This window comes from Pygoscelis adeliae, unplaced genomic scaffold (assembly GCF_000699105.1).
Source record: "Pygoscelis adeliae isolate BGI_AS28 unplaced genomic scaffold, ASM69910v1 Scaffold356, whole genome shotgun sequence".
Classification (NCBI taxonomy): domain Eukaryota; kingdom Metazoa; phylum Chordata; class Aves; order Sphenisciformes; family Spheniscidae; genus Pygoscelis; species Pygoscelis adeliae.
The window spans coordinates 1,539,961-1,554,565 of NW_008824949.1; the positions used below are offsets into that span (position 1 = coordinate 1,539,961).

Here is a 14,605-nt window from a genome sequence, read left to right on the forward strand (position 1 = left end):
GTTATATAAATCATTAAAGTAGAACAGTTCCCACAGGAGACGCTGAGGGACTCCTTGCTCCAGAACATCTTGTAGCTGTTATTCAGGAGAATTTTTGCTGAAATATAGGAGAAAAGGTAAATAAATCTTTAGTCCAACTTGCTCTCCCACACCTCAGCAAGCTTCTCTCTATCGGGGAAGCTCTGTTACTTGCAGATGAGTATGTCTCACCAGCTAAAAGTTCTGTTTGAACCCACAAAATGTCCTAGCAAAAGTTTTAATAAAACTGTCAGATCCCTCTAAAAGGCTCTGCTTTTGATGACTTGGTTTAGTCTGAAAATCCTACTTCAGCTCTAATAATTAGTTCAAATTTTAGCCATTTACCCAGATGGCATCTCCGAGCACTGCCCCGTGGATCTGATCCTTTGGATCAAGAAATGCTGAGAAATAAGGAAACAGATCCTTTAATATTTAGAGGAATAAAGGGGTGAAAAGGATCAGTGGGTACAAAAAGAAGCTGGATAATGAGATACCAATCTGTTTTCCTCAAGGGTTTTTAATCCCTGAAATCCAAATGACCTTAAAGAGCCTTCTGAAGAATGATCACATGTGGATGTGAACCATGCACACCAACTTCAGAGTTGGTTCTAGTCTTTTTTAATAACTTTCTCTGAGTATAAGAGAAAGTTGTGATAATTTAGGAAGCAAATAGGGATGTTTAACTGTGCTTCACCATACTTCGTCATGCAGCCAAATTCTGCTTTCAGTGACTCTAGGGGAATTCGTACTAGATCACTCAGGTGTTCCTGAGCCAGGTTTGTCCCAGGGGCTGCTGCAGATTCTCTGACCATGCTCTTAGAGATCCAGACAGGTCCTACTAACACAGACCCAGCCTTCTCCTGCCTGCCTTCTCCTTTTAATAAAAAAAAAAGTAGGGTAGTTTTAGAGCAGCTGCAAGACAGATAAATAACTCCAGGCTGGGAAACTGCTACAAAATACAGAGGGTTTTGACCTTTTCTGGTACTTAAGATAAATTACGCATACAAATCAGAAAGAAATCATTCCCCTTTCAAGAAGAGAGAGGAAAGACATGGTAAAAAAAGAAAACCTTCTGTCACTGCTGTCCTCAGGTAAAGTTCCACCATCAACAATTTTTAAGGTGAATCAAATCAGTGCATCTCAATTAATTTCCTAATTAGGATGAGCATCAACTTCATATCTTGTCAAAAGGGCCCATAAGACCCACTGACTTTATTGCTATTCCACCACTGGTAAGGTTAGTGGGGAATAAAAGGGGCTGTCTTCTCTGGTGCTCAGAAGCCACACTTTGATAATTATCTGTCATGTGTCCTAAAGCAAGGTTCTGAAGAGTTTCCTTAAATAGGGATCATTCCAGTTGCTTGGCAGTGATCACATTGATGATGGGAGAAGGAGTGGTTTCCTTGAGTCATTCCACTTACCTTCCAGTTCTGGTGCTGATTCAAAGGTGTTTTTCTCCCTTCCCGTGGTGATTTGCCCTTTTCTGAGACATGCTGTAGCAACTGTCATCACTCTAGTAAGAACACAGCTCCATAGCTTATCTTAGACAGGAAACTTCAGAAGCATGGAAAATTGCTGGTGGGAAGTCAAATGAGTCATCTGTTTGTGAATGCACTAAGCAGCAAAAGCTTTTTCAGAGTCTTTAAGCTGCAGTGACATGGTGTGATCCTTACACTCAATACTGAGGAATATCGCCAGACTGGAGAAGAACCTGGAAGCAGAAAACCTTCATCCTCCCTCTGATCCTCTAGTTACTGCTATCTTCTCTGAAGAAGCTGTCCTCAGGCACTGCACACTCACCATACTTCTATGCAGCAGCAGGGCTCATATTCTTATATGCCCATATTTGAACCCCTGGCAGTCAACCTTTCTCCTTTACACATGTTTGGGGGTACAAGCTGTGCCAAGTTTGCCTTTGCCTTGCCTAGTATCTGCCTTCCACAAGCTCACATTGTATTGTAGAGTTGCAGGGCAATCATGAGCCATGCTCTCACATTGAAAATTGCCCTCTGACAGCAATTTCACAGTTCCCTATATCTGCATGCACCTACCCTTATCTACGCCCAAAGAACAGTCTTGGTGACAAAGAGTGTGTAACTGCATGTCTTTCTTGGCACCTCATGGCACACTTCCTTGTGATCCACTGCTGCAGTGACAAGTGCTCCTGCAAAACAGTGGCATGGCTGGGACCTCAAACCTGCGGGTCCTTGCAGGGTAACTTATAGCCCAGGAATTACTTCGAGTTTGGCTTTTTCCTGAAAGCACAAATGTATTCCTCTCCCTTTGTGTCTGCTTTACAGCAATTTGTAACTTCTGTCCTTTTGCTATCTCACATCTCCTTGTTCTGAAAAATCAGGGAATTCAACGAATCACATCATGGAAAGAACTAATTATTTTAGCCTTTCTTTTTGTTTTAAAAGCTTTTTCTAATGTTCAAAAGCCAATATTTTTTCCATCTGGCAGAGTTTAAGTAGCCTCTTTCATCAGCCAGGGCAACTCATAAAGAACATAAATATTTTACAACTCCTTGAAGGGCCATTTGAACATATTGATGTAAGTATACATGGGGGATTGTTAGGCAGATAGTGACTTAACAACAGATGATCAAACAGAAGGACTTCACCCAATATTGATGTGGTCCTAACTGAATTCCCCACACATGCATAACCTTATCAGAATGCCAAAATCCCTGCTGTGTGCCAGCAGCATTACCTGCCTGGAGTACTGACACGCAGAAAGGCACAGAAGCTCAGAACAGGATGGGAAGTTTGGGCTGTGCTGCTGATGACCTGACTGATTTTTCTTTGCAGAAATTGCAGGCAGAAGTCCTGCAAAAGGATTGCCCATCCTCCTGGACAGTTTCTTCAGAGACCGTGGTACTGATACTACTTGATTTTGGGGTCTGTCAACATAAGCAACATGAAATGAACAAGCTTCTTGTAGGCAAATTGCTAATCCCAGTTTGATGAACCTCTTCATTTTAACCCCTGAACAATTTGCTTACGTGATTTATAAATATAGGTACAATGGGACCATGTTGCAGGAGTTAGATTTTCACTGCTTAGATCAAGCTTCCTTCACCTTCCCACACTGACATAGATGGTGAGGGTAAAGGGAGACCACAAAGGGGTATTAAGTGGCGTGTGTACCAGTGACCTTAAATTGAAACTGGGCAAACGCACAGGGGGTGCATCTGATTTCTCTCCCATGACTATCCACTAGGAAATTCTGCCCTGCTTTGTATCAGAACTTCTTTCAAAACTAATTAAGATGGTGTGTGGCACTTAATAGGCAGAGACTTATGCTCTCTGGTAGTTCCTCTCTTCTTAAATAACCCAAAGGTCCCTGATGAAGAAGAATTTCTCAGGAAATCTGCAGGAAGAGACTCCTGATCGTGCAGCATATTCACTGAATCGCTCGCTCACTGGGAAAGCTGCCGTGAAATAGCATTGGAGAAGATGAAGTCTGAACTGTTGCTGCTGAAACTGGAGCATTCTCTGTTTTCTTTCCACAGGAGCTGCTTTGTGAATAGACCCAACCATGCCTCTTTGATCCAGTGGCTGCTCATTAGAAGTCCATAGGGAACTGGCAAAGCAGGGAGAGATCTAAGTCTTGAGCAAGTATGAATATGCTTGGCAGTCTACAGTAGGGAGTAAGGAAAATTCAGAGCTAAGTGCCAATGAGGGAGTAACAAAGCCCCTTGCAGCTTACAAGTGAATGTGAGCAGGAAGATCAGAAGACTCAGAAGAGATGCATAGCATTGTAGGGAGAGGCTCAATGCCACAGCAGTACGCAGTTAGGCTGCAATGGCGCTGCAAAGTGAGTTTTTTCAGAGGTAGATAGCAGGTCAAAGGCGTGCCCAGTGGTTAAGTAGAGCTTATCTGCCTGTGCTGTGCTTATCTTGGGTTGCTGCAGTCCAGGGATTTTTCAAGATGAATGGCCAAATGGCATAGTCATGAACAGAGGTCTGGACATGCCCCTAACCATTAGCAGTCAGTCTGCATTGCCTACTTAGACCACAAATTTTATAACTGTTAAAGATAACAGTTACCAGTTATCATGGTGGGACCTGAGGCATCATTGTATTAAACATGAATTTGACAGAAAAATCATTCATAAACAGATATAGATGAAAGATTTCTGGATGGGTGTTCTATTTGCTGAGAAAACACTGATAAAGGACAAGAAAACAAAAACTTTGAAAGTAAAGTCTGACTCCTGTGGCTTCAGCAGTCCTTCTGAGGACAGGGAATCTGGCTTACAGGTCCTGGCAATTGGACATGTGGCCGTTGTCTCACGGTGTGATCCTGAGACAGCTGATCTGGGGGGGAGAGCCAGCCTTATACCTCCTTCCCATTCCCTCTGCAGAATCGTGACCTCAGCCAGCAGGACATGTGGCTACATCTGCCCTCGGTCCGTGTGACCAGATGGTATCTTCCCAACCTATGGCCCAACCACCGGGGCAACATCTGTATGGATACTAATTAGCAAGCCCACAGCCAGATGAAGAAATCAAGGCGGCCAAACACAGCTACCTGGCACATGGCCGTACAGGCAAATATCAAGGCCTGCCAGACAGATTTGTGTAAACACAGATTAACTCATACATCGCCACATGGCTATAAAGCTCTAGCTCTGGTTTTGCATGCTGATACAGAACAATACAAGCCATAAACCAGCTAATTAACCTTGGCAGATAAGAGAGCTGTCATCAACATTTCAGAGCCCTTTTTAAAGGCAGGAAATAACCCTGCATACAAGGGGAGATACTTAGGCACAGAGCAGGGATGTGACTTGCCTGGCATTAGTCAGGAGGCTCGGAACAACCACCTCCTGAACTCACCACACTGCTCATGCCCCTGGGCAGAAAGGCCTAAAGGGCTGTAGGGAGCAGAGCTGGTCGTTCCCTCTTTCACGCTAAAAATTAGCCTCCACCCCCACCCCCTTCTGCGGTGAAAGGGCATTGCTGTACCGATAGCATCACCTTTCAGTTGGGCTACAGCAACAGAGGGACCAAGAATTTATACTCACTTAAAACCCTTGGCTGCCTGTTGTGTGGCTGGAGTTAAATCCCAGTTCCAGTGAGCAATTTTATTCTGTTGAACAAAACTTCTACATCTTTTCTTCTAATTCTTTGAATACTTTTTCCAGTTTCCTGTCTTTAACTGCCACATAACATGGCTATGCATAAATAGTTGCTAATTGTTATTATTGCTGCTTCACAGATGAAAAGTCTGAAGGAAAGGGCAATACAGACACTAAACAGACTCGTCTCAGAATTGGTTTTAGGGCACAAATATCAGTTCTGTTTTCTGCGCTCTATGGTGACACATATCTACACAATCATGAGAGCCACTCATCATGCAGTCAACACGTTCTGCGCACTATAAGGCTGTACCTTATAGCTCTATATGGTAGGGTCTGGTGCTTTCTAATGTGATGGGTTTTGTTTTGTTTTAACAGGAACTAGAGCAAGGAAAAAAAAAAGCACCAAGGCTTTTTAAGTTAAGCAAGCATTCAGATGATGGGAAATGAGAATAGAAACTTTCATTGCTTTCAGTTCAAGCAGGTTCTGTCTCAATAGATTTCAAGCAGTCTTTCCTCCAAGAGGTCAGAAATATTCCAGGATAAGCAGTGCTACTTCTCACCCAGCTCCAAAACCCAGTGATTGCCAAATTACTCTGTTTACCAGAAAGGATGGAGACATCTGTCATAAGGCGGCCACATGTATTTCTCATGTTACTGACTGAGGCATGTTGAATGGCTAGGACTTTTGCTTACTGTCTTAACACCAGCTATTTCTTTAAGAATTTCAGCTCCCATTTTCTGTATCTTGATGCTAGAGACCATCCAGGGCCTTCTGCTTCTGGGCCTGAAGTGCACCTCCTCTGGTTTTGCATTTGTAATACTTTACAGAGGGGCGATAAACGCAGGCATATGTGAAGAGTAACAGCAACAAAAAATCCTGCTTGCCTATGAAGGGTTTATTTAAACCGACCCAAATCCTGAGTAAATTCTGCTTCTGGGAGCAGAAGTGTCAGAACTAGCCATTTAGGCTTTTGTTTTATTATCTGGACAGGATATGGGGCAGTGAATGAGCACACAGAATCCACCAAGAAAGCTCTTGCAGGAAAACTTAACCCTAAATTCCACTCCTGTAAAGATGTTCACTGAAGGCGCAATTTAAAGCAAAATTTAAAATATGCTAGTAGTCTTTTATTAAGATCTCTTATTTGACTTGTGTTTGGAAGGTTCGACAAGGAAGGGGCAGTAAGGGGTCCACTGATATGTAGCAGCAGAATCAAGGAAGAATGGCTTTGAGCTTATGGCTTGGACATGAGACAGAAATTTTACATATCAAAATATGTAGTAAGCGATGACCTTATTTCACTGCTGCAGGTAAAGGGGATTTTTTAGCTTTCACTAATAATCACACAAATTTCTCCTGGGTTTCCTTCATCATTTTTAAAGTTCCCATTTTCTGTTGTAGCAATTTGATTCTTTGACTCTAAAATAGTAGTGTGGCTAACATTGATTTGATCACTGTACTGCTTGAAACTTCATTCTCTGTTTGTACCAACACAATTCCTTCCTGTTTATTTTTATTTGCTGACATTTACAGAAAGGACTTGGTCATTTTCTCTTTCTATAATTAGCAAGGATGAAACCGATAGAGAACTAGTTTTCCTAAGAGCCTAAGGAGGTCCCTTGTAAATCAATTGCTGGTTCTCAGATTCACTAGGGATTTTCTTACAAAATCATACAGTATTTTTTCTACAGAATCTCATCTCACTCGGGATCCGTGACGGGCCTGTTTGGGGATGAATGGACACTTGTTGCAAAAGAGGTTATTGGCATAGGACTCTTGCCCCATATGATGAAGAAAGGCGAGAGTTGTGTAATGAATGAGGATGGGGACTCCAAAAGAGAAATGAAAGTTTCACTGTTAAAGCAGTTGAAATCTATTGTGAAAAATCATAATTTCACCTCGTGTTTGCTGGAAACACCCATGGAAAGCACAGAAACAGTTTTTATGGAAGGTCACTTCCATTTTGTGCTTTTCATGTCTTTTTCTGGCACTGGGTCAAGATCCTGAATTCAGATTTACACAAATGCTGAATACTCACACCTTAATTGAAACACACTTTAAACATCTAATCTGGAAGGTGAGGAAGAAGGCAGCTTCCCCCCCCAAAAAAAATCAGGTCTTTCGGAATCGAAAATCAGTTATCCCAAATTAGCAGATAGTTGGGATAAATTTGTGCTTCTCTGATTCAATTCTCTCTGAAGAGAAATAACAGCTCTGTTATAATTCACAGTGTTTCTGTGAACATGAAAATGAATAAGCACCAAAGATGTCTATGAGAAAATCAATACTTTTTTAAAATGGGTTTTGGATGGTGCACATTAAATAAGGAAAAGGGACACCCACTTCCTGAATACTGCAAATTTTTGTTTGCAGAACACTGATAAGCCATTTTTACTCCTTTGCAGATCATGTAGGGTTATTTGTGCTTGTTGTTAAAATGATGCATGCTAGCCAGGTCTGTCCTTCCAATTCCTGCTCAGTGCCTATTCAGTGAACCAAAATGCAGGCAATCCTGATTTCTCACATAGTTTAGACCAAACATACGGTAAACCTGCTGCATCTCCACCTCCTGATCCCATCCCTTTCAACAGCAAAGGGCTTACAAAAATATTAAGGGCAGAGACAGGAGATTTGGCTACGGGGTCTGGCCTGGCAGGCTGTGCTGACCCCAGTTCCCTTTCTGTAAGCACCACCACCGATCTGAAGCAGCAAAAAAAAAAAAAAAAGATAGCTGTGCCCACCTCAGCCAGAGCAGCAGAGAAGTGATTACAGTTCTTGTGCATCAGGTGGTACGCGTTGCCTTTGTACTCCTTGCCCAGCTCTTCCATAATCTTATCCACGTCCTCTTCTGTGAAGTCTGTAGTGCCCAAGGCAATGGATTCTCTAGTTAAAAACAACACACACAACAGGAAACATGGAAGGATACAGTGAAAACAGTGTTACGTATCCAGGGAAAAGGAAATGATCAGACATTGGCAAGAAGGACAGGCTTAAAACATGGACATGTATGTCTGGGGCTATCAGAGACTCTCACTAACAAAATGGCACAGTAATATCCCCAGCTTATCCACAAAGGTTATATCCAGGTTACAGCACAGGCAACAGCCCCAAGAGCTTCCTGCTCACCACCAGGGAAGTCTCAGCTCTGGGGGTCTGCTCCCACTCTGCCCATTGCCCCTCAGTAGAAACTTCCAGTAGGACAGAGGAGATGATTTTCTCATGATGGAGAAGGTTTCCGTGGGGTGGACCAGGAAGGAGCAGACCGAGAACTTCATGCAGAAACCCATTGCTTCTCTCCATATTCACTCAATAGCGCTCATGGTTCTAAAAGTCTCCAACAACCCTCAACATAAACTGGCAGTCTGGGAAGGTCAAGCCCCACTTGCCATGGGCAGTTCCTTGACCCACAGCCCCACAGTCTGAGCACCTTGAACAACACGTTAATGCAACATCCACTCAGACTGCCCTAGCAGCTGGCCTGTCCCTTGTGACAGAGTAGCAAGAAACACACGAGATGATGACTTCTGGTTCTCTGTGCATTATCCATAAATAGGTGATACTCATAAAAAGACTAGGTTTTGTTTTTTCCCCTGTGCACTGGCTCTGTGTAACACACAGTTACTCCCATTCTTGCTGACAGGTGAAACTAGGAGCACAGAAAACAAAGAAAATGGGAAAAGAGAGCTGCATTCATCTGTAAGTATGCTTTTAAACCCTGCCAAACACAGTTCAGCACTGTTCCCTGTTTGGTGTACACGATCTTTTATCCACCTCCAAAATCCCTGCAGGGCTGCCTTTGAACCAGGATCATGTAAAGGATGCAGTGAGGGTGCTTATGAGGAGAGGGAAAGGGGGACCCAGAGGAAAGGACTTCCCCGCTCCCCCTATACCAATGGCTACCGGGGGGAGAGGGGAAGAGGTAGAAAAGGGCCCTTACTTGAATTTAAAGGTCTCGCCAAGTTCTACCGCGCTGCCAGGTGTGATCTCGAAAATCCCACTGAAAGGATAGGGATGCCCTCCATAGGCAAACTCTGACAAGGAAAGAAACAGACTGTGAGTAATTGAATGAACACGATGTTAGGAAAAAGTCTATGGCAGCTGTCTGCACAGCTCAGCATCAGCACCAAGGGCCGAGCTATTGCCAACATCGGTTTCAGCCAGACTCTGAAAGCCATTTTCTCTGTCTGGTTACCTATCAGCCCGAGGATACCCTCACAGCCTCCCTCCATGCTAACATTACTGCTTTCCCACAGTGCCAGGAAAACTCTCCGAGTCTGTCTCTGTGCCCATCCAGGTGGTTTCCTCGCAGTGGAAAGTTCTGCGGTGGAGACATCTAGAAACACTACAAGAGACTGTCGCTGGTGGTACTGAGCTGGAAGAAGTCTTTTCTAGAGTAGGGAGAAATCAAGTCGTCTTCTTCCAGAGGGATTTACAGGCAGTGACCGGGAATTCTTTGCAGAAAGCCAAGCTGATTGTGCTCTGCTGCCTCAGCACACGAGTTGAGCCAGGAGGTCCCTCCATGTCAGACAGGCCATCTTGCATGGCCCGTGAAACACAGCCTGTAGACCTCATGGTGTCAGGCATGCCATCCCACAAAGCCTGTGAAAACTTCTGTGCTCGAGATGGAACATGGTACCCCAGGGGGTTTAATCTACTGCATGGCACTGGCTAAAAATACCATGAGTGAGCTATCCCAAGTCATTCCCATTTAACGCTGAAGGAGGAAACGGAAAGTCTGTGATGCTAGTCTGTCCTTCACTGCACTACAACTGTTTTCCCAGATCCCCTGACTGCTCCTTTTGCAACGGGTGCTCAAATCAGCTTCAATCCCATCCAGACCATTTCAAGAGTCTTACAAGACATTTTCTTTTCCTTGTAACTCTGCTGTTTCAAAAGAACAGTTTCCAAGATCTGGAAATCCAGATTCCAAGATTTCTAGACCATAGACGTTCATAAAGAATTACTGCAAAATGGATTTACTCTGACACAGAATTAGCACAGACATGCATATGCAGCTTGCAAGACAACTGCTGATCCACCTCTCTCTTCCCCCTTCCCCACGTCTCCCCTTCTCTCTCCCCCTCCTTCACTGCAGAACATATTTCCAACATCGCTTGGTCCCTCCTATCAGCCATCCTGCTACATACCTGCACAAGCTATAGAGGCTGCAGTTACATGCTGAAAATAAGAAGGGCTACATGGTTCATGACAGAACTGCACGAGTTCCTGCTGGACTCCACAATGGACTCTAAAAAGAGAACCGGCTGAGTTTTTCACTCCTCAAAACATTCCTTGCCAAAAGCTAAAAGTTTGAGGTGCTTTTCCATATCAGACTAGCCATACAGTTGTCCCCATGTTCTGCACGTACTGAAAAGGAAATACTTCATACCTCTGCCGTAGATCTCGATGCCAGAGTGGAAGACACCAATCCCCAAGGTGGAGGTGTATTCATTTATCCAGTACTACAGTAAAAGAAAAGCCACATTTGGAAGCATTAGCGGAAAAAAAACACACTATCTTGGTCTAGGATACCTCCCCCATCTCCTGTCCTCAGAGCAGCTTCTCTTAAGGACAAGAGTGATTTTGAAATTATCTTGAGACAAACAAATTGAGACTCCTTACAGACCAACAGAAGTGGGCACTGTGTTTGTACAGCTGACTGGGATTAGGTCTCCAAAAAATGCTCATCTAGTACTTTCCACGTAAGGCATTTCCCTGCATTCCCTGATATAACTGGACCTGAACTTGCATAAATCCAGCTGCTACAGGACATGTGATTATTTGTCTATCTTCTCACTTAAATAGCTGACACTGAGAAAGTTTTACCAATTCACTTGTCTTATCTGATCTTCAAAATTTTGAGTTAAAGAATCCCCAAATATTTTCTGCACACCATTTTACATCACCTCTCAACATCTACTTTTTATTAAGTTGTTTTTAGGCAATGAGATCTTGGAGACAGAGGTCCATTCCTCCCATAGGTCAGAGGAGCACCATTTAGCAGTTATCTATATGACGCTGGTAACTGCTTTGTAGAAAAAAAGAAACTCCGGGCATACCAGTCAACATTTTGCTTAGAGGCACCGTATATTATCAAGCGTCGTTTCCAGAAGGGACGAGGGCTTGCTGCTCCAAAATTAGGTCCAAGGTGACCACAACTTCACCCAAGTCAAAGGCAAGCTTTCAAGAGGAGCTGTTAAGTGACTTCATTGCTCCGGAGTCCAGCACTTCCCTGGTACATTTAGATCAGAGGAATACTGCAGTCCAGTGCATGCAAGCGACACTCCTCCACCAAGCACTGCTCACTGTTTCCACCATACCATGAAGGACAGTGCAGACACCCTAACAAGTCCCAGCTAAGCTAATTCTGGAGCAGGAAACCGTACAGCCATGCCAGGGCAGTGCTGCATTGGAGATAAGGAGCCCTGCTCAGCACCAGTATTTATTAGGTTAGCTGCAGAGCTGTGCTGCTACAGAAATGATGTTTTCAGGCAATGAGTGGAAACTGCCCACGCCTGGTATATTTACAGTTCACTTACAGCTACTGTGCAGTGAAGATGCATCTGTAGTAACTCAGAGCAACTGAATTCTTATTTTAATCAAGCACTGCAAGAAAAGTGAGTGTTGTTCATTTGTCCCCATACAATGAAATGACAGATTCATTCAGCTAAAATTCTTTTGGGTCTGGTAGCTGCTTCTGATGGAGCCAGAATAAGCTGCACCTTCCCTGGTGTCTAGTGTCACTGAGCTGCCACAGTATGAGTGAGAACCCCTCTGCTGTCAGGTAACCAGAGGTCTGGCGTGCTCCATCTACTTTCCTCACACTGCTTGCTTATGTATTTTTGATGACTGCAGTAGCTCTGTAAATCACCTGGAAACGCTTTCTATGAGACCACTGCTACTGTGGAAAAACACAGTAGCTTTGATGTGAAAAGTGCAGTCCTGAGCCTGACTTAATGTATGGCCAGTCTTGATACCTTAAACCATGTCCCCCAAAATACTTGTCTCTGGCAGTACAGCAGTCCCTTTCCCTCCAGAAAATGCTGTAATGCTTCTTGTTCTTTGTGAGTTTTGGTATCACAAATGATGTATTACTACAGGAAGGCAGCAAACCACCTGACCCCAGCTGGACTCCTGCCCACTACTCTCTTCAGACCTTGTATAACCTCCACTTACCTCTTCACTTGAATTATGCAAACTTTTGTTTTTAGGATACATCAGAGCACTGGACTCGAGGTAGGTCAGGTAGCTCTCAACCTCTGCCAGCGCATTAGCAGTGAACCCCCTGTTGAACACCATGCCTGGTATTTAGGGACATGATGTGACCTTGCCTTCTGCTGTCCTTCTCCACAGATCTCTGTTGCCCTGTCCTCTGCAACAGGAACATCCCTGCTCTGACTGGGGAAGAAGATACAGAGGTGGAGGCTGCATACGGGAGCCCATATGACACCAGCCACATCTGCTGAGGAGACCAAAGCCTGTCTTCCATGGACACATAGTTCAGTTCTTTGATCTCCCAAATCTCATGGGTTAAATCCTCAGACTCTCAGATAGTCTCAGTAAGCTTCAGAGAACCACTGCTTTCTACAGAGTCCCACTGTAACAACTCCCATAGGATGTGGTAAGTAGGTTGTCTTCTTTCCTCAGGCTGAGCTATTGTCTCACAGCAACAATATAAGCACAACATGCCCAGGTCAAGCCAGCTGCTTTGCTTAGAGGAGTAACTAATAGAAAGAGAAGGGAGACATTTTAAATTAGAAATGCTCTTGCCAGTTGTCAAAGTCAGGGCTATCTGCAGAGGCTGATCTGCATCAAGCTTTGTATTTCAAACAAGAAAGTTAAACGGAAGGCCACTTTCAGCTCTAGCTTTTTCCTTCTCCATGTTAAAGTTTATGTTGGATCCAAACAACAAATAAGCAAACAAGCAGGGAAAACCAAACCTCTCCTTGATTACCATGTTAGAATAATGCACCTCATATGTGCACAGCACTGTTAGAACACAAGTCCTCCCTGTGCCCCATCTGCCTGCACCGCTCTTGTTCCCAGCACAGAGCCACAGCCCCCAAAACCCACCCTGCCCAACAGAAGGAGCCAAAAGCCGGTCTGCAGGACAGCTCTGGAAACACAAATGATGAGGAGGCCCCACCAGAGATAAAGGAGAGATGAGCAAAAGTATTTCTCTGGCTGATACCAGGTGTTACGACCATCACATGGACATTTCTGTACTTAAATGGTGTATTTTTCACTATGAATCCCTTTAATGAACTATTATGGACTGAACTACAACAATCTCAACCATACCTGAATTTGAACTGAACAGAAGCTGTACTCGTTTAGTACTTTCCTTCAAATAACTTCAATAACACAAGGGCATTATTGAAGTGGGATCTGATTTGCATCTTGGTTCACTGTAAATAAAATTTTTCAGTATTATCTATAAGCAAGACCAAAATGCAAAGCAGCTCTGAATCATGGCTGCTACTGTCCTCATCTCACCCCTGTCTCCAGGGTGCTGCAGAATCTGCCTCCGGTGTGCGAATGAACACGCAGTGAATGCCTCACGGCACTTTGGCACAGCCCACGGCTTGTCTCGGGAGGAAGCTATGCTAAAGTGAACTTGTCAGTCACTTGCTGAGCTGGAAGAGAGAATCCAAGCCAGATTTGAAACCAGGTTTGTACACACATGCATGAGCTGGCCTCGTTTTCCAAGAGGTTTGCAATTCTGAGCATAAGAACAGCAGCAATAGTCAGCAAATACTCATCTCTGGAGTAAATTGGCTATTGCTTAGATTAAAAACAAATATCTGCAGCCTGTTCCGAGTCAGATGGAAGAGCCATGGAATCAAATACAGCAGTATCTTAAAGGGAGCTGTGATTCATGCCGGCATCGCATACTGCCTGCAAAATTGTGCCGTAAACCCTACACAAAGGGACTTGGAGCATTCTGTCTCATTTCCATCTTCAACAGAGAACAGCTCAGAAGTGAAGAGAGGCAGGGAAGAAAGCTAACCAGACTGCAGCTGCTTTACAAAAGCAGCAGATAGCCCAGGACTCAAAATTCAAACCCAGAGAGGAAGCTCTTTGCATTTACAGTTTGTAGTGTACCCATTAAGAGCTTTTAATGCAGGTCCCTGACTAAGTAGAATTTGAAATTTTCTAGTTTTTATTCAAGCCTTCCCTGATTTCCTGGTTGGTTTGGTTCAGAGATCAAAGTTTCTGGTGAGATGGTTTAGACTTTGGCACATACTCTGTGTCAGTTGTTGTGTTATTCACTTCATTTATCCATCTTTCACACAGAAGTAGAAGTGAAAGTCTCACCATGCCCTAACTTTCCAGAAAGGAAAGAAACTAAAAAGGTTCATTATATTGATATGCTTCTGGTAGGTCTAGGATGGAGAAGCAGATGGTGTGATACTAGCAGATTATGTCATCCTGGGACTTTTCAGAGCAGGAGTTCCTGGGAAATCCTACCAGAAACATGGGTTTCTGGACAGGAGA

The 14,605-nt window shown here is 43.9% G+C and overlaps 1 protein-coding gene across 1 annotated transcript in view; it reads right to left on the reverse strand.

Moving 5' to 3' along the window:
• LOC103918301 (desumoylating isopeptidase 2-like) overlaps positions 1-12,406 on the reverse strand; it is a 22,693-nt gene extending 10,287 nt beyond the window's left edge. Inside the window, exons 1-4 of the mRNA XM_009325597.1 lie at positions 12,284-12,406; positions 10,497-10,569; positions 9,045-9,138; positions 7,849-7,990 (exon numbers count right to left, since the gene is read on the reverse strand). Of these exons, the coding sequence (XP_009323872.1) occupies positions 7,849-7,990; positions 9,045-9,138; positions 10,497-10,569; positions 12,284-12,406 (432 nt within the window). The remainder of the gene's footprint in view (positions 1-7,848; positions 7,991-9,044; positions 9,139-10,496; positions 10,570-12,283) is intronic.
• Positions 12,407-14,605: the final 2,199 nt, after the last annotated feature.